This window comes from Peromyscus californicus, unplaced genomic scaffold, assembly GCF_007827085.1.
Source record: "Peromyscus californicus insignis strain IS unplaced genomic scaffold, ASM782708v3 Scaffold_6__1_contigs__length_162567912, whole genome shotgun sequence".
In the NCBI taxonomy this organism is placed as follows: Eukaryota; Metazoa; Chordata; class Mammalia; order Rodentia; family Cricetidae; genus Peromyscus; species Peromyscus californicus.
In genome coordinates, this window is record NW_026294584.1 from 139,018,440 (window position 1) to 139,038,062 (window position 19,623).

The 19,623-nt window shown below is 52.0% G+C and overlaps 1 protein-coding gene across 1 annotated transcript in view; it reads left to right on the forward strand.

Annotated features, from left to right (window-relative positions):
• Positions 1–9,495: 9,495 nt before the first annotated feature.
• Positions 9,496–19,623, forward strand: part of Chd4 (chromodomain helicase DNA binding protein 4) — a 37,311-nt gene continuing 27,183 nt past the window's right edge. The window contains 12 exon segments of the mRNA XM_052719377.1: positions 9,496–9,631; positions 10,491–10,669; positions 14,515–14,636; positions 14,844–15,038; positions 15,261–15,379; positions 15,505–15,746; positions 15,954–16,081; positions 16,291–16,426; positions 16,554–16,732; positions 16,945–17,151; positions 17,153–17,185; positions 19,491–19,622. Of these exon segments, the coding sequence (XP_052575337.1) occupies positions 10,570–10,669; positions 14,515–14,636; positions 14,844–15,038; positions 15,261–15,379; positions 15,505–15,746; positions 15,954–16,081; positions 16,291–16,426; positions 16,554–16,732; positions 16,945–17,151; positions 17,153–17,185; positions 19,491–19,622 (1,593 nt within the window). The 5' untranslated portion in view covers positions 9,496–9,631; positions 10,491–10,569.

Here is a 19,623-nt window from a genome sequence, read left to right on the forward strand (position 1 = left end):
ACCGAGCTCTAAAGACCCTCGGACCAAGCTAAGTCAGATACCTGAAAGAAGCAGAGATCAGCTGAGCTGCTGGAGGAGGTTTAGACCAACCGAGTCACCTGGAAGGGACACTGTCCAGCCTGTTGAGCGGGCTGCAGGCTGTGCAGTGGGCTCCAGGTTTGTGAGCTGTCACCATGCTGGCGTGGCTTTGGTGATGCCGCTGTCTTTGAGTCAGTTCTGCTCCTGTAAGTGACCCCTCATCCAAAACCCAGTGGTTCACCAAGGTGGACTTTGGTGGTCTCCACACTTAGTTCTATCCTGGGCTCTTTATCTGGGGTGTGCTGCATCGCCCAGGAAGTTAGGCCACACAGCCATCCTTGGTTTCTTCTTCCCCCTTCCTCACAGAAGCCACCTCGTTCTTCTGCTGTCCTGTCCCACCCTGAATCTGCCTCATTGTCTCTGCTCTTCTCAGATCTTTCTCCACCATCCTTATCCACTTAGCGGGTCCTGGCTCCCCGGACTCCTCACTTTACACTTGCCCTGGAACCCTGCGCTAGACACAGTGTGGCTGAATGAGGGCCGAGAACTGGACTCATTCGTGTCTCCAATTGCGTTATTGCCCAAACATACCCCCACGGAACGGTCCGCAGTAGCTTTTCTTCGTCAGTGGCACACAGAATGGGTTAGACTGCTTGCAGGTGGCCATGACCCTCTCCCCAAGTCTGAGATGTACTCATTTCTGTGACAGTATTCTTACATCCACTAACACAGCAAGAGGGGATGATGGTTCCTTGGTTCTTAAGTTCCTTGAAGTCTACCTCCTTTAGTGCATGGCCAGAAGAGTTGGGATGTAGGAGCAATCATCAATCTTGAGATACAGTTCAGGAGAATCAGGACCTAGGTGAGCATCCCAAATGATGGCAGAGCCGCTTCCATTTTGGCCCTGCACTATCTCACAGGAAAGCCCTGCAAGGAAGGGGTTGCCAACCGGAGGGAGTTCCGTGAAGACTGGGAAAGGAGAGAGGTAAACCGCACACCGCACACCGGCCTTCCTTCTCTTTCAGCAGGCCCTAAAGACAGACCAGAAGCTAAGTCAGTTGTCCCACGCTGCTTCCTCGAACTGGAAAGGGAAGTTTCTCCTACTGGGTTTAGAGAAAACCAAAGGCTTCCAGGACTTTTGGAATCAAACAAACCTGGCTAGTAATATCAGCTGTCACTTCTTAGCAATGTGACATTGATCAGTTAACCTCTGTGAGCCTCTGTTTCCACCCCTGTGAAATGGGGCTCATAGTATCTACTTATTGGGTTGGTGGAGGGCCAATGAAATTTGAAAAGCACTTTAGAAATCCCATAAACGGGAGCTCCTTCCATCAAGGTCTTATGTAGGGCTTTGGGGTTGCTGGCCGTACTCTTGGGAGAGACAGCAAGGCCTCCAGGTGCATCGTCCGGACGAGCCCCGCGACTGAGCAGAACTAGTCAGGGGAACTAGCCATAGGCAGGCTGGGCACGTTTCCATGGTGCTGGGTCAAGCAGGCAGCCTTGGGGCAGTGGCTGGCCCATTGCCCTCTGGGGGCACTCTCTCCCCATGAGGCTGATGTCCAATCCTGCGGACTAACATGGAGGTGGAGAAGTGCATGAAAGGCAGGGGAGGCAGACAGAATGAGGAGCCAACGGTGGAGAAGGGGCCAGGGAGAAGGCTGGAGGGGAAGTAAGGGCCAGGCAGGCCCGGGGTGGGGCTGGGAGAGGGGCCCGTGGCCCCGAGGGCAGCGCCAGCCCTGGAGGGAAAGCGCCGACCCAGCGAGGGAGGAAGGACAGGCAGGGAGACCAGCAGCGCTGACACAGCCTCCATGTGTGGAACGGGCTGGGGTTTGGCCCACAGGTCAGGCGTCTGGCAGTATTATGGGATGGAGAGGCCTTAGGAGACAGGGAGAGTATTATGGGCTGGAACAGCCTTAGGAGACTGGGGAGTATTATGGGCTGGTGAGGCCCGGCTCCAACTGGAGGCGGGAGGAAGGGGTGCGGGGCGGGAAGGGGGGGGTGGTGGTGGAAGGGAGTATTATGGGCTGGAGGCCTCCTGCGACCAGAGGCAAGAGTATTATGGGCTGGCAAGGCCTTCGGTGGCCAGAGGGGGGAGCAGCGGGGGATGGCACCGGCTGCATGTGACTGAGGGGGGGGCAAGTTGGGGGGTGATGAGTGGGGGTGGGGGAGCTTATTATGGGATAGCTCTTTGTACCTACTGCGGGGACTGCTTCTCCAGAAGATATTATGGGATGTCGTGTGTGGGAGGGGGAGGGGGGCTGGGGGATTATTATGGGATGGTGGTGCAGAATTGGGAGGGCCTGAGGAGCCCTTCTCCAACCCCCCCCACACACACACCAGTTCACCCCCTACTCTCCTCACGTTCTAAGGTCAGCCTCCCTCCAAGAGCCCAGTGGGAACACCTGAAATCCATCTCCCCACACACTTCACCCCCACACATCAACAGCCACTCCCCCCTCCATACTGGGCACCTCAGCCCATCCTAGGCATCTGCCCTGTCTAGCAGCCACCTCCGGACTGTGGAGGGGAAAATGTAACTCCTGGATAATGGGGAGAAAGTCTCCCAGCAAGGTTGTAGTGGTCAGTGGTTCCCACCTGCATGTCACCTTTGACCCCCAGGCTCTTATGCCACTCTCCTTCCCTTCCTCCCTGGGGTTCACAAAGTGGGGGGCCCTTGGTTCTCCCCGCCCCCGCCCTCCATTTCCTCTCCACCTCCCTCCACAGCCGTAACCAGTAAAACAGGCGGCTGGCTATTATGGGATGGCTGCTCCCAGCAGCTCTGCAGGGAGGGGGCGGTCACCGCGGAATGTCTCTTGTGGGTGGCTATTATGGGATGGCCGCCTCTCTTCTGGGAGGGGTGGGGGCTAGGGAGGAGAATTATTATGGGATGGACACGGCACAGCTGGGTGGGGCTGTCCTGGGTAGGTAAAGCTCTGGGGAGGGCATAGAGGGGGGGGAGGAGAGGAAGGAAGAGGGAGGGAAAGGCTGAGGAGGGTGGGGTGAGCCCTGGAGCCAGACCTGAGGCCTGGCAGGAGTAACTGGCTGGAGAGGTTTCTTTGGTGACAGCTGTTGGAAGAGGCCCCAGGGGCAGGCTCCATCGAGCCAAAGCCTGGACACCTGGGTCCTCTTCACATCTTGGGGGTTGCAGAGGACAGGGTATGCATGCGGGGTGGTGCTGGAAGAGCTCCCGGGCTAGGTGGCTCAAGTACTCCTTTCCACCTGTGCCTCCCGAGCCTGGGGACTGCGCGCATGCAGCGGATGAACACAGAAAGCCGAACACCGAAGAAGTAGAGGCTGGGTGGGCTCCTGAGGGACAAATATCAGTCCCCAAGCCCCACAGGGACTGCATCCTGTCTGCTATCTAGTCTTCACAAATCCTTTCTGTCAGTGCGGAACACTAGCCCCTGAGATCAGTGAGCGGTTTCTTCATCCACCCAAAACAGGTGTGAGGAGAGGAACCATGTGTGCTAAAAGCTCGAGGATAACCTCCTCAGGGTGTTAGTCTGGGTTCTTGTATACCATAGGGTGGAAACAGAATTCTGGATAACTGGCTAGAGAGGCTGCCCCCTTGGGTGCATTAATTAGGAGATTATACCATCCTTAGTCTCTGTGGGCCAATCATGTTAGTGGCTTATTTATAATTGATCGAGGAGGTGACATGGGGCAGAGAAGGGAGGGGGGTATAGAAGCATGAGGACCTCAAAAGCAGCACACAAACACACCCTATACCTCCCCAGCATTCGAAAAGACAGGAAGTGGGGGTGGAGATATGGCCCAGCAGTTAAGAAACTGCTCTTGCAGGTGACCCAGGTTCAGTTCCCAGCACCCTCGTGGTGGCTCACAACTGACCATAACTCCAGTTCCTGGGGCTATGATGCCCTCTTCTGTTCCTTTCGCACAATGGGCATGCACATGGTGCACATACATACACGTAGGCCAACACTCATACACATGAAATAAAAACCTAAAACGGAGGACTGAATAAAAAGACAGGGAAGGATTTGAACCTTCTTGTGCTGGTGTCAGGGAGGGGTGGGAGGTGAGGGAAGCAAAGGGCTAAGATGGTAAACCTGCAGGGACTGGGGGTGTGCTAGAGGATGGAAACCAATATTTCCAATCGTAGGCAAGAGCCTGTGACTCCCTACTTGTAAACCCTCCCGAGTTTATATTCACCCATCACTGTGGTAATGTGGTGTACATAGGAGAGGTGGGATCTGGGGAAGTTGGGGATATTTATTACACAACTGAATTTGAGCTCCAGAGACAGGGTAGATGTAGGAAAACGAGGATAGAAGGACCTGATAGGTATCCAGCAGCACTATGTAGGAAGGAACAGCTTTCCTGAAAGGAGGGATACCTACATTATAGTGTCTTAAAAGAGCCACATCCTAGCTGGGCATGGTGGTGCATACCTTTAATCCCAGCACACAGGAGACAGAGGCAGTGGATCCTCTGAGTTTGAGGCCAGCCTGGTCTACAGAGTGAGTTCTGGGACAGCCAGGGCTACACAGAGAAATCCTGTCTCAAACAAAACAAACAAACAAATACACACACAGACACAGACACACACACATACACACACACACACAAAAAAAAACAACCCAAAAAAAACAGGGACTAGAGAGTTGGCTCAAAGGTTAAGAGCACTGGCTGCTCTTCCAGAGGTCCTGAGTTCCATTCCCAGCAACCACATGGTGGCTCACAACCATCTGTAGTGAGATCTGGTGTCCTTTTCTGACAGAATACATGCAGGTAGAACACTGTATGCAAAATAAATAAATAAATAAATAAATAAATAAATAAATAAATAAATAAATAAATAGACGCTTGAGTGAGGGAGACTCTGGAAGCCTGTGGGGTGGAGGGAATGGCCAGTACACCACAGTAAACACAGCCAGAGGGGTGGTCCAGAGAGTTCAGGGAAGTTTTGGGAATAGAAAACATGAACTTTGCCGGGCGGTGGCGGCATCACTCGCCTTTAACCCCAGCACTCGGGCGGCAGAGCCAGGCGGATCTCCGTGAGTTCGAGGCCAACCTGGGCTACAGAGTGAGTTCCAGGAAAGGTGCAAAGCTACACAGAGAAACCCTGTCTCGAAAAACCAAAAAAAAAAAAAAGAAAGAAAAAGAAAACATGAACTTCAGAGCTTTTGGCAAGAACTCAAGAGGGTTTGCTTGTTTTGAGACAAGGTCTCTCCATGTCTCACTGGCTGGCCTAGATTTACTGTGTAGACCAGGCTGGCCTCAGTCTCAGAGATCTACCTGTCTCTTGAGTGCTGGGGTTAAAGTTCTACCACCATGTCAGACCTAAGGTCTTAAGACCCTACCTAGTCTTAAGGCGAGACGATATTTAAATGTGTAATGCTCATGGTTATCCTCACAGGATTTGATGGAACAACACTTCCAGCATCACTGGTAAAATGGGAGCAAAGAGACTGTCCTTTTCTGAGTAAAGTCTTGCTGCTTCTCCAGCACTCACTAATTCAGTCCTTTGAATTCCACAGGAGGGTGTTATCTATTGGGCTCTTTCTCTAGGGAGGTGATATGAGCAGTGCAAGGAGACACAGCATGAGGACCTTCCAGGTGGGGTCAGGAAGGCCTCTTCCGGTGAGGGAGTTCCGCTTCCTTTTCAACCTGTCCAGCTCCCACAGGCCTTTGCTCTTCCTGAAACAGGCAGATTAGAGCAGAGGAAGACAGCTCTGGCTTAAGGGAGAGGCCTGGAGACAGTGGGGCTGGGATACTGGTTTCCACTGACAGCCACAGTTTCTGGAACCCAGAAAGAGGGGAAAGTGCTTGGCCTGGAACTCAGAGACTAACTTGCTTTTGCTTCCCAAGCACTGATGTTAGGAACACCCTCCACCACACCATGCCTGGGTGTGGAGTGGAGGACCGGGTCCCAACAAAATGAGGATGGAGCAATCGGTGGTATTATGAGGCCTCAGGATATGTAACTGGGGAGTGACTAAAAAAAAAAATGTAGGACATTGAACATGAACAGAATTTGGTATTCAGGAATCAAGGTATGGGCCGGAGAGATGGTTCAGGGGTTAAGAGTACTGGCTGCTCTTCCAGCGGGCCTGGGTTCCATTCCCAGCACCCACATGGTAGTACAACCACCTGTAACTCCAGTTGCAAATGATCTGATGCCTTCCTCTGGCCTCCATGGACATAAGATATTAACATGGTACATGGGCATATGTGCAGGCAAAATTACTCCTACACATATTAAAAAAAAAAAAAAGAGCTGTGTGTAGTGGTCCACATGTATAATCCGAGGATTTAGGAAACAGAGCAGGAGGATGGAGGATGGTGATTTGAGACCAGACTATAAAGAGAGAACTTATCTCAAAATAAAACAAAACGAAAAAACCATTGGGTGTAGTGTCAAACACCTTTAGTCCCAGCACTCGGCAGAGGCAGGCAGATCTCTGAGTTCGAGGCCAGCCTGGTCTACAGAGTGAGTTCTAGGACAGTCGGGGCTACACAGAGAAACCCTGTCTCAAAATCAACAAAATGGTTTAATGGGCTTGAGAGATGGCTCAGTGGTTAAGAGCACATGCTGTTCTTGCAGAGGACCAGAGTTCAATTCCCAGCACCCACCTCCTACACACACACACACACACACACACACACACACACACACACACACACAATACCTAAAATTTTAAAAGAGACCCTATCTCAAAACAAAAACAAAAACCCCCAAACAAACGTGATAATGTTATGGAATTTCAGCGTTGGGAACATGGACTGGATGGATGCTGCTTACCAATCACAATCCCTTAGCATGCAGGGACCAGCCAGGAGATAGATTATCATTCTCTCTTCTTCTCTCTCCTGAGGCCTCTCCCCCTCCTTTTTTCTCCTGTGCTGTGGATCAACCCGGGGGCCTTGCACACCCTAGGCAAGCAGTTTACTAGTGAGTGACAACTCCAGCTCTAGGTGATATCTTTGTTGCTGTTTTCAGTCTCCACTTTAGCCCAGAATGCCCCCAAACTCAGGATCTTCTTGTCTCTGCCTCAAGAGTGCAGGGTTGGAAGGTATGCATCATCAGACCCTGCAGGAGGTTAGCTTGATAACCCTTCTCTTATAAATCCTCTAGATCAGTGGTTCTCAACCTGTGGGTAGTGACCCCGTTGGGGGTCTGAATGACCCTTTCACTGGGGTTGCCTAAGACCATCAGAAAACACAGATATTTACATTACAATTCATAACGGTAGCAAAATTAGTTATGAAGTAGCAACGAAAATAATTTTATGGTTGGGGGTCACCACAACATGAGGAGCTGTATTAAAGGGTGGCAGCATTAGGAAGATTGAGGACCACTGCCCTAGAGGGACCACCTCCCCAGACCTCTATGGGGGAATGTGATCTCTTCTGAGAGCTAAGTTTGGATTTATTCAGTTCTCTACGACAGGACATTTAGGAAATAGTGGTGACCAGATACTTTTATATTGTAATATTGTATCATGGTCTCTTTGGTTGTTTAATGCTTCTTCTTCTTCTTCTTCTTCTTTTTGGAGCTGAGGACCGAACCCAGGGCCTTGCACTTGCTGGGCAAGCGCTCTACCGCTGAGCTAAATCCCCAACCCTAATGCTTCTTTTAAAAGTATTGATTTACTGGTGCCCTGTTAGCCCAGTTGGGTAGAGCATGGGTGTTGATAATAATGTTTATTTATTTGAGACTTGTTTCTACCGAAGCCCAGGCTGGTCTTGAATTTGCTGTGTAGCGGAGTATGGCCTTGAACTCTTGATCATCTTGCCTTCTGAGTGCTGGGATTACAGACATGTGACACCGTTCCCAGCTGTTTACGTTTCTGGCAGGAAGGCACCTGTGTCTTTGCATTCCCAGTTGTACCAGCTTGTACCTTGCTCAGTACTGTCAAAAGTATGTTGAATGAACACGAGTAATAGTGAGGAGAGAGAGAGAGCAAGGCTCAGAGCTTGGTGCTATAGAGGATCCTTAGTTCACGAGGTGATGATGGGATATCCATCCTTAGGGACTGCCTGGACTTGAGAGAGGCAGTGGAGAGGACTGCCGGGATGTTGAGAAATAGTTACTGGATGGGGGTTTCTAATCGGATGGGATGTTCTGGGTCAGTTAAAGTTGATGCAAGTTTTTCATCTAGTCAGCATATTATTTGTTTGATTTTACACAAAATTTCAGAGCTGGAGGTAAGCATCTAGAATACTCCTGGGTTCTGATTGGATTGGATGGGGCTCTAGGTTGGCCCTCTGTTCCTGAGTGTCTGCAGATGGTGAGCTAGGGACTAGCCCAAGGTCCTGAACACTGAGAGACTTCTGGCCAGAATACTCCTTTTGCCCAGAAAGGGAATAAGGTATGTGCTAATGGGGGCGGGGACAGGGCAGTCAGCAGTTTGCCACACCCTCTCTGCTCTTGGGTGTTGGGAGAGACGGACAACTTGTAGAGATGGGGGAGGTTGTGAATATTATGGGATGTCTGGCCAGAAGACCTGTGTGAGGTGGTGGAGTGCAGCAGAAGTATTATGGGATGTGGCACTGGGTTGCGTTGGGAATATTCTGGTATCATGGGCTTCTTGCAATTAGGGGATGTCCGAGTAGATGGAGTAAATGATGGGACGTTTCCCCACTGTTAGGAGAGAGGCGCTTTAGATGCCCATTTGTGGGGTGACAGCAGAGCTGCTGGTCATTAGTGAGTATCTCTTGGATAGGGAGGAGTGTAATTTATGGGCCATGGAGCTAGAAGGAGACTAGGAGGGCCGGGGGTGGTGATGTGAGCATCTAGAGTCTAGACCCTGGTGCGCAGGGGCTGAGGGCAGCTCTAGGGGGTTGCCTATTATGGGCTATCAGTATAGAAAGTGGGAGACTGATTATTACGGGATGTGCGTGGGAGGAGGCCGAGTGTCCGTTGTTGTAGTGTGGGGTGGGTGAGTTTCTGACAATCATGGGATATCAAACTGGGGGTGGATGAAGGGTGGTTATTATGGGATGTTAGTGGGGGATGGGGTTGAGTATTATGGGATATGAGGCTGAAGTGCTGGGAGGGGTGCTTATTATGGGATGGCCAAGGGGAGGGAGGGGTAACGAGTTATTATGGGATGTTAGCAGTAGGGCCAAGAGTGAAGAAGTTGGCAAAGAGTGGTTATTATGGGATATCTGAGGTGGGGAGCAGGTTTAGTTTGTGAAAGGTCTGCACTATATGTCAGTAGCCCCCGGGCATAGATATGCATGGAGTGTTGGGGGGCGGGGTGTGTGTATGTGGGGTGTCCGTGTGTATTATGGGATGGCCAGGAGGTGGGCGGTTGCCCGGGTGACGCGCGCGCGCGCTCGACGGGGGCGTGGCCAATGGTTGCCTGAGCGACGAGGGGGCGGGGGTTGCCCGGGAGACCTAGGGAGGAGGGTGGCGGTAGTGGAGCGGGGGGGGGGGGGGGGGGGGTTGGAGTTGGTTGAGGTTATTATGGGCTGTCCGTGGGGGGGGCGGGGCCTGTGCGGTGGGATTTCCCGGCCGGTGTTTCGGGCCCTTTAAGAGGCGCCGCCGGAGCCGGAGCCATTTTCCCCCCTTCGGCCGCGGCGAGGAGGAGCCGGAGCGGGAGTGACACCGGCGAGACCCAGCGCGACCTGAGGCGGCTCTAGGGTGAGGGGAGCGCGAGGCTCCGGGAGAGACGTCCCTCCCGGCCCGACACCACCCCGGGGCTCACCCCGTCACCTGTCCCGTCCTCAGGCGGCCCGCAGGCCCGCAGGCCGGCCCCCGGCCGGGGCGCGGACCCTTTCCCCGTCCCCTGAGGCGTCCGGGCTGCCCTGAGGCGGCGCCCTGCCCTGAGGGAGCCGTGCTCCCCGCGCCCCTCTCCCGGGCCCGGCCTCCCACAATGCCGGGCGCCCGCCCCTCGCCCTTGGCTCGCCGGCCCCCCGGGACACGTGGCCCGGCCCCCTTCTCGGGGGGGGGGGGGGAGAGCTCGCCTTCCGCCGGCGTCCCGACTCGTGGGGACCCCGGAGCGCCGGGCCCTCCACGCCCCCCGGTCCCCGCCGTTCCGGAAGAGAACCCGAGTTGTCCCGGAGGACAGCCTCTGGAGAGCTGCCCTGTCTGGGGACTGGCCCCTCCCCGGGCTCCGAGAGGCGCCCCCCCCACTCCCAAGTGACCTTGTGTCCCCGAGCACCGGCCGCCTCCCCTGACCCCCTCTGCGCCTCGCCACTCGGGTCCCCCTCCCCGGTCACTCGGGGCTCAGTCTAGCCCAGCCTGTCCCCTCCCCACCATGCACCAGCTTGACCTCGGGGCGGGGGGGGGGGGCATCGCTCCCGCTTCTGGGGGGGGCTTCTGCTGGGGAGCCGGCTCCCGGGCTGTCCCCGAGGAGTGTGGAACTAAGTTCAGCCTGAGTGGTTCGGGTGCTCGGTTAGGGTGGCAGGGCCGGGGGGGGGGGGGGGGGGGGGGCGGAAAGAGCGGGTGGGGGAGGGGGACTGCGCGTCACTCACTGTTCTCCCCCCCCTCCCCCGCACAGTGACTCGGGCCAGTGTCGAGGGCCCCAGGCCGCAGGCAGGAGCAGCTGGGCCAATTCCCTGGCCGGGGAGCGGAAGGGGATGGCGTCGGGCCTGGGCTCCCCGTCCCCCTGCTCAGCGGGCAGTGAGGAGGAGGATATGGATGCACTTCTGAACAACAGCCTGCCCCCACCCCATCCAGGTAACATCTTCGCAGAGGGCCCAGGCCAGGAAGGAGGTGTTTGATCTTTCCTGGAGACTTGTGTGAGGCTGGGTGCGCTGCTTGTCTCCTCCTGTGTAGGGAGTCCAGGGCGGAGGGGCATCCGAAGGGAGTGGTTCTCTTCTGCGGAGCTCTAGTGGGTTGTGGAGGGGGGGGGTGTGCGGGGTGCGGGGGCGGGGGGGGGGGGGGGAGGTGGAAGCCATGTGCCTCTTGGGCACCGCGGACCCAGATGTAAGCTGGCTGTACTCAAGGCTGTCTGGAATACTCCGCAGTTCCCAGTTGAGGGAGCTCTCTGGGTTAGCAGGCATTACCTTGAGCGGGTTCTTAGGAGTGCAGGTGGCTGGGACGCTCTCGGAGACTCTGGTGGTGACATGGTGGGGGGAGTTAAGATTTCTGTTGTAGGAGCTCAGCCAGGCATCTGGGATCTCGCGGAAAAGAAAGCCGGAGTGTTGGTTGCTCTCTGTCCGATTATTTTTAGCTTGTGATCAGTTACCGGTTTTCTGCGCTGTTCGAGTGTGAAGTTTGAATCTCGCTCCTTACTGGATCTAGAGAACTTTGAGTTAGGCAGATTATTGGAATTTTTTGAGTGGGGAAGGGATTGGGGGATAGGGGAGGGGCAGTAGCCTAGTAAGGAGAGGCAGGGGGAAGGAAGGGACTTCTCCCCTGGGGTGGACATAATTCCTGGCTTCTTTCCTAGAGGCTTGGGTCACTGAGGTAGTTTGGGGTCTGGGTTGGTGGTGTGAGGTGTTTGTGTGGGTGTGTTAGGGTTTGCACTATCAGTGTTTTGGGGTGGCTCCCTTGACTGGCTAAACCCGTAGAGTTATAACCAGCCTGCCTGAGTGCTTGTCCTCAGTGATGGTTGATGTCATGCTTATAAGTGGATATCTTCTCTTGTCTCCTTGTTAATACACCTATTGGTTTATTTGACTCTCGTTCACTTAAAAAAATTAAAATTTAAATGAAAAAAAGCCAGCCCCTCCCCACCAGCACCATTTCTTTATGCTCCCCACCCCACCCCATTCTGGAGCCTGGTGGTCCCGGGGCTTTTTGGTGGTTGTTGTTTTTGGTTTTGTATTTTTTTTGAGACAAGTTTTCTCTGTGTAACAGTCCTGGTGTCTGTTTTGTAGAGCAGGCTGGCCTCGAACTCACAGAGATCCTTCTGCTTCTGCCTCCCTAGTGCTGGGCTTGAAGGCATTCACCACCACCATGGCCTGGCCTGTTTTTGTTTTTTATGATGTAGTTTTCACTTCTGCCTTTTCCTTAGATCCAACTCAATTTTGAGGTATCCAGAAGAAATGCTTTTTCAAATTTGCCCCCCCCCCCCCTTTTTGAGACAGGGTTTCTCTGTGTAATTTTGGTGCCTGTATCTCACTCTGTAGACCAGGCTGGCCTCGAACTCACAGAGATCCGCCTAGCTCTGCCTCCTGAGTGTGCTGGGATTAAAGGTGTGTGCCACCACCTGGCTTTTTTTTTTTTTTTTCCTTTGAGACAAGGTTTCTCTGTGTATCCTTGGCTGTCCTGGAACTCATTCTGTAGATCACACTGGCCTCCAACTCACAGAGATCAGCCTGCTTCTGCTTCATTGGGATTAAAGGGGTGTGCCACCACTGCCCAGCAAATTTGACATTTTCTAACTTAGAATTTTTTACTTCAGTCTGAGGCCATTTAAGAGAACTGATATTCTTGATATCTTTGGCTGCAGGGATGAGGGACTTAGATTTGCATGTCGTCATCTAGGTGTAAGGCTGCAGGTTTCTGTGCCTTGATGGGGTGGTGGTGGTGGTGGGAAAGAGGAAGGCTTACTTTTCCTTCAGACTCTTCGTGAGGGGCAGGATGAGTAGTACTATCCCACCAGTGTTGGCCCCATCTTAGCCTTCCAGTAACCCACCCGTTAGTCTAGGGCTTCCCTCCCAAGTTGAGTGTGAGCTATTCAGGCTCAGTGTGAACTCTGCCCCAATGTGTAGCATGACCCAGTTTTTCCACTTGACACACCCAATCTGCCCCTTTCCCAAATCTCCCTCTATCTCGTGCAGTGGTCGCTTGCCATTTCAGCGTGGGATTTGCCCGAGGAGTTTAAGGGTTGTATGTGGCTGGAATGGTGTCTTCTCTGCCTCCGTGGACTTGTCCTTATCTCTGCACTCTAAGCAAGATGAAGAAGGGGACATGTAGCGGATTATGGGGTGGTGTAGGGGTTATGGGGGCGAAGCCCTTAAGAAAATGATTGTTTGGGAACGAGAGGGGCCTCCTAACCTCTGACTTGATCCTGGGAAGTGTGAAAATGGGAGGCCTGTGGTGCTTTGTACAGCCTTAGGATCTGTCTAACTTCAGAAGGGCAGAACTAGAGTCATTTTAGAGCTACTTCTGGGGCTCATGAGCTAAGAATGTGTGTGGAATTGAAGAGAACATGTCGTTAGCCACTGTTCTCTTGGTCCTACTGCTTTTGTGCAGTCTCAGCATGATCTCTATATGTTGGATAATATTCTTGTTGGATGATGAGGGAGCTGAACTTCGAGACTGGTTGTGGGCTCCATTCCTTAAGCTGAAGCTTTCGGAGCCCTTCAAGGGAAGGTCATAGGGTTTGATAACCTCCACTGAGCCCTTGTTCAATCTTAGATGTAATATCTTAAAACATTATGATTGAGTGAGGAATGCAGTCTTTGAAATCGTGTCACTCTTCATGCTGTCTTGGTTTGCTTGCCTGGGACATCAGGGTGACCTCTTACAAACTGTGTCATCCTTGAGTATGTGTAGAGATCATTAGCTGTGGACCCGGGGCCAGGTCATCATTTGGGAAGTTTTCTTTGAGGGTACTCTCTGCTCTGTGTACTTCTGTCGGCTCCACCCCCTGCCCGCCACTTCCTGTCTGTCCTGTGTTGGCACTGGGTGCCCTGGGCTGGCTTCTGCGGTCAGGAGCCATCTTCCTTCTCTTCAGTGGGCGAGGCGCTCCCTTCTCTCTCCTCCCTTTCCTACTCCCCCCTTCTTGGGCGGGGGTGGCTTGGGAAGAGAGCGAGAAGAGGGAGGAGGGAACTGGGAGCTGGTGTACATGTCTGGTACAAAGAAAGCTCCCTGGCAGCTCTCCCTCTGTGCCCCTTTCTACCTATCCTTGCCCAGGAGCCCCAGTGTTACCCAGGCTTTGTGTGTTCTTCTAGCCAGGGAAGGAGGTGGAGCCAGATGGGAGGGGGGTTGGGAAGGGGAGATGGTGACAGCTGGGCTGATTCCGGGCCCCTAGGGAGAGGAGTCGCCTGACCCAGGAGAAAGCTGGGAAGAAACAGTAGGGCTAGAGATGGAGGAAGGAGACTGGGAATGGGTATGAAGTTGAACTGGAAACTCTGGTGGTTTTGAACAGTGATCATCCCAAAGGGCTTTGATACGGGTGTGATTTCTTAGACCCTGAACCTGGTATTTGATCTGGGGTGGCGGGGTGAGGATGGAGTTTGTGTTTAGTGCCTTCTGGCTGTGCTTCCCCCACCCCTGTCCTGTGGGCTGTCTGGATCCAGTTCTCTTGCTGAGTTCCAGGCAGCTCGATTGAGCAGTGTGGTGAACACAGAAGGTGGCTACAGTGATGAGGAAAGGAGCTAGGGGCCTGGACAGCTGCCCGAGGTGGGCCTGCTCTGGCCTGGCAGGCCTGTGTCGGGATCTACAGCTCCCTTTGTCTGTCCGTGCCTGGGCATCCGCTCCCTTCTGTGTGCTTACTGTCACAGTTCTTCCTCTTCAGGGGGTCTGGGTCGAGAGGTGAGGAGAGGCAGTCCAACCTCTGGATGGACTAGGTCCTCACCTTTTGCTGTTGCTCTTTTTCCCATCTGCCACACTTTGCCAAATGTGTGTAGACAATGAAGACGACCCAGAGGAGGATTTATCAGAAGCGGAGACTCCAAAGCTCAAGAAGAAAAAAAAGCCTAAGAAACCTCGAGACCCTAAAATCCCTAAGAGCAAGCGCCAAAAAAAGGAGGTGAGTGGGTGACTGAATGTTCTGGGGAGTGAGAGAAAGAAGGAGGTACTCCAAGACGGTTGTGGGCCTGAGGGTATGTTTCCTTCTGGAGCCGTGGGTCAGGTCCTGGGATGGGCTCAGGACTGTCCTGAGGTCAGCATGTGTGTAGCATGTATGTCGTCTCCCCTCTCCCCTTCCCTGCTCCAGCGTTTACTCTTGTGCCGGCAGCTGGGGGACAGCTCTGGGGAGGGGCCCGAGTTTGTGGAGGAGGAGGAAGAGGTCGCTCTGCGGTCGGACAGCGAAGGCAGCGACTATACCCCTGGCAAGAAGAAGAAGAAGAAGCTCGGACCTAAGAAAGAGAAGAAGAGCAAGTCCAAGCGGAAGGAGGAGGAAGAGGAGGAGGAGGATGATGATGACTCCAAGGTGCCTAGACCTCTGTCCTGGCCTCTTTCCTGCTAGAGCCTGCCCCTTGTTCTCAGATACATTCCTGCCCTTTAGAACCCCATCTATCTCTCCGTAGAGTTTCGAGTACTTCCTCTGTACTGTTCTGTACCCTGCTCTTGCAAGCCATAGTTTCAACTCGCATTCTCTTAGCAAGTGTGGGCAGGAGGAGGCAGGTTCTTCTTGACTGTGTTCTCTCTGCAGGAACCGAAATCATCTGCCCAGCTTTTGGAAGACTGGGGCATGGAAGACATTGACCATGTGTTCTCAGAGGAAGATTACCGTACCCTCACCAACTACAAGGCTTTCAGCCAGTTTGTCCGGTAAATCAGGAGGATCTTAGGGAGTGGAAAGGGAGGAGATTCCTTCTAGAATTTCTTCTTGTTTCCTTTTCTCTTTTATTTTTATACATGGCCGTCTTTCTCATTCTTGTCCATTTCTCTACCAGACCCCTAATTGCTGCTAAAAACCCCAAGATTGCTGTCTCCAAGATGATGATGGTCTTGGGTGCAAAGTGGAGGGAATTCAGTACCAACAACCCCTTCAAGGGCAGCTCTGGAGCTTCGGTGGCGGCTGCAGCTGCAGCAGCTGTGGCTGTGGTGGAGAGCATGGTGACGGCTACTGAAGTCGCACCCCCCCCTCCCCCTGTGGAGGTGCCTATCCGCAAGGCCAAGACCAAGGAGGGCAAAGGTGAATGGAGTTGAATGAAGAGTCCAGGGTAGGCTTGGGAAGTCTAAAGAGAGCATAGGAATGCTGGATCGCCCCTAAGGGAAGTGGCAGGAGGCAGGGGTGAGCCTCAGATTTAGAAGGCAAGGCAGAGTTGAGCAAGCTTAGGTGAAGACTTGGTTCTCCTATCACTCGCCTTGTGATGGACATTTGGCTGTATCCTGACTTTAGGTCCCAATGCTCGGAGGAAGCCCAAAGGCAGCCCTCGAGTGCCTGATGCCAAGAAACCTAAACCCAAGAAAGTAGCTCCTCTGAAAATCAAGCTGGGAGGTTTCGGCTCCAAGCGTAAGAGATCCTCGGTGAGAGCCTGGTTCATCCCACTGGGGGAAGAGGGAGCTGTGTGGTGGAGAAGGATGTTGCTTTCTGTCAGGTACATAAGAATGTGGGGTATTATTCCTCAGGCAGGTGTGACCAGGCTCCCTCTGTGCAACTCTTGCTGGGGTTCTTTACCATTCTTTCCTTGGCCTGGGCTTTAAAAAAAACCTTGATCTTTTCTCATTTTTTTCAGAGTGAGGATGATGACTTAGATGTAGAATCTGACTTCGACGATGCCAGCATCAATAGCTACTCTGTTTCTGATGGTTCTACCAGCCGCAGTAGTCGGAGCCGCAAGAAACTCCGGACCACTAAAAAGAAAAAGAAAGGTGTGTTTCTTTTCTGTACTTAGGGGATGGGACAAGGTGGGAGTGGCCAGGGAGAATCTCCCTTAGGAGATAAGGGTGGGGGAGAGGTTTTGTTCTAATAATTGGGCTTTCCCTCTTCCTTGCCCAGGCGAGGAGGAGGTGACTGCTGTGGATGGTTATGAGACAGACCACCAGGACTATTGTGAGGTGTGCCAGCAAGGCGGTGAGATCATCCTGTGTGACACCTGCCCCCGAGCCTACCATATGGTGTGCCTGGACCCAGACATGGAGAAGGCCCCCGAGGGCAAGTGGAGCTGCCCACACTGTGTGAGTACCTGGCTACTGGGACCCCTGGGAAGGTACCCCTAAGGGCAGGGGTGGGGGGTGATGAGTTTCTTTGGGCCTGGGTGGAAATAGAAATGGCAGTGTCCTTGGCTGTCAGCTTTGGGAAACATCTAAAGGCACAATGGCTTTAGTAGGTTCTGGCTTGGGGTGGGGGTGTGGGTGGTAATAATCTGATGTCCGGTTCTTTATTTTAGGAGAAGGAGGGCATCCAGTGGGAGGCTAAAGAAGACAATTCTGAGGGTGAGGAGATTCTTGAAGAGGTTGGGGGAGACCCAGAAGAGGAAGATGACCACCATATGGAGTTCTGTCGAGTCTGCAAAGATGGCGGGGAGCTGCTATGCTGTGACACCTGCCCTTCTTCCTACCATATCCACTGCCTGAACCCCCCGCTGCCAGAGATCCCCAAATGGCGAATGGCTCTGTCCCCGTTGTACTGTGAGTGACTTGAGTTGAGGGGTGGGAGATGGGCGCAGTGTCCCGTAATAGCACAGGGTTTGCTCTCTCGTAGGCATTGTGAGGCTGAGGCTGGGGAGGGTCACTGGAGACCTACACATTTTCTAGCTGAGACAGGAATTTCTTTTTTTTCTCAATTAGTCTTGGGACACCATCTCCTGTGTAAACATAGAATTAACTGAATAGAGGAGGTAGTGTCCTGGCAGTCCTTTTAAGCAGGATGAAGTACTGTTCTAGTTCAGTCATTCCTATTTCTTTCTTTCTTTTTTTTTCCTTTTTGGTGTTTTGAAGTGATGTCTTATTACATAGTCCAGGCTGGCCTTGAACTTACTATATGTATAGCTCAGGCTGGCCTTCAATTCATGGTATCTCCTGAGTGCTGGGATTATAGGTGTGATCCCTACACGTGGTCTTGTCTTTAAAAACTTTAATTTTGGGAGCTGGATTAAGAGCACTTGATACTCTTGCAGGACCCTGTTTTGTTTTGTTTTTATATATGTCCTGCCTGTCCTGGAACTTACTATGTAGACCAGCCTGGCTTTGAACTCAGAGATCTACTTGCCTCTGCCTCCTGCCTGCCTGCTGCACTGAGGTCTCTTCCCCTTCCCTTCCCATCAGTTCTTTGTTCCTCTTTAATAGTATTGTATCTACTTTATGTCCTCGGTACGCACATGATTTTATGTATCTGTAAATTTAGGACTCAAAGATTAGAGAAAACTAGACTTTCTAAGACTGACTTAATTTGCCTGTATGACTGCCATTTTTATTCATTTTCCTGTAAGTGACATAGCTTTATTCTTTATAGCTGAAAAGAAATGCATTGTATAATATACCACATTTTCTTCGTTCTTCTGTTGTTGAATACCTGGGTTGGTCCCATAGCTTAGCTCTTGTACACAAGCTCTGCAATAAACTTTTATTTTTGAGACAAGGAGCTCATTATATAGACCAAGCTGGCCTTGAACTCATGCTGTACTACCTCATCTTCCTGAGTATTAGGAGTAAAGCTCAGGTTACTGTGCCCAGCTTCATTTAGTCTGGATGTCTTGCCTCAATTCTTCGTAACTTAGACTGTTCGAGAGCCCATTTACTTACTGCCTTTAAGTTGCTTAAGATGGAGAATTGCTTGGCTCTAGTTCTGTGAATTTTCTATGCCTAGCTATTCTGGGTTATTGTTTAAAGTATAGCTCCTTGGCTTTTTTTTTTTTTTTTTTTTTTTTAAAGCTCTGATGATATCCAGAAAGGGAGGAGAAAATTCTAGTGTTCTTTACCTAGGGAGGGGTCATGGAGTTAGGTTTTATTTGAAATGAAGTCTTAATGACTCATTGACAAGATTAAAGTTGTGGGCTTGTCTACTAATTTGTTTTTAATTATTTAAAATTTTTTTTGATAGGGTTCCACTTTTAGCCCTGGCTGGCCTGAAATCCACTGTGTAAAACAGATAGGGTGGTCTCCAATGAACAGAGATCTACCCACCTCTGCCTCCCCCGTGCTGGTGTCAAAGACGTAGGTCACCAGGCTCCCTGTGTAGTTTTTAATTTTATTTCCTGGGCATGATGGTACATTAATTATCTAGCAGAGGCAGAGGCAGTAAGACCTTTGTGAGTTTAAGGTCGGTCTGGTCTATATATTGAATTCCAGGCCAGCTAGGGCTCTACAGTGAGACTTATATCTGAAAAGAAAATGTGTGTGTGTGTGTGTGTGTGTGTGTGTGTGTGTATAGTGTATGCACATGTATGTGCAGGGGTCCAGGCCTCTGTGTGCCTAAGGCCAGGAGAGCAGCAGTGTTCTACTCTATTACTCTATCTTATTCCTTTGAAAAGAATCTTACTAAATAAATCTTACTAAACCTGGAGCTAGGCTGGCAGCTAGCAAGCTCCCGTGATCCTTGGGTCTGCTCCCATGGCACTGGGGTTACAGATGTATGTGACTGTGTGACTTTCTATGTGGGTGCTGGGGGATTTATTTTATGATGGGGTGTTTTGCTGTATGTATGTATGCACACTATGTGTATTCAATGAGAGAAGAAGGTGTCGTGTCTCCTGTTACTGGAGTTACAAATGGTTGTTATCCACAATGTGAATGTTGGGAATCAAATCTGGTTGCTCTGGGAGACCAGCAAGTCTCATCTCTACAAATGCTAGCCATTTCAGTCATGTTCTCATCCTTGTGCAGCAAGTGCTATTACCCATTCACCCATAAACATTACTACTGTTTATTCATTCTTGGGGAATTTCATATATCTCCCTGTGCCTTTTTAATTGAGAGAAAGTGGTCTCTTTTTCAGTGTCCAGCTCTTAAGGGCAAAGTGCAGAAGATCCTAATTTGGAAGTGGGGCCAGCCACCATCTCCCACACCAGTGCCTCGGCCTCCAGATGCTGATCCTAATACCCCCTCTCCGAAACCCTTGGAGGGGCGGC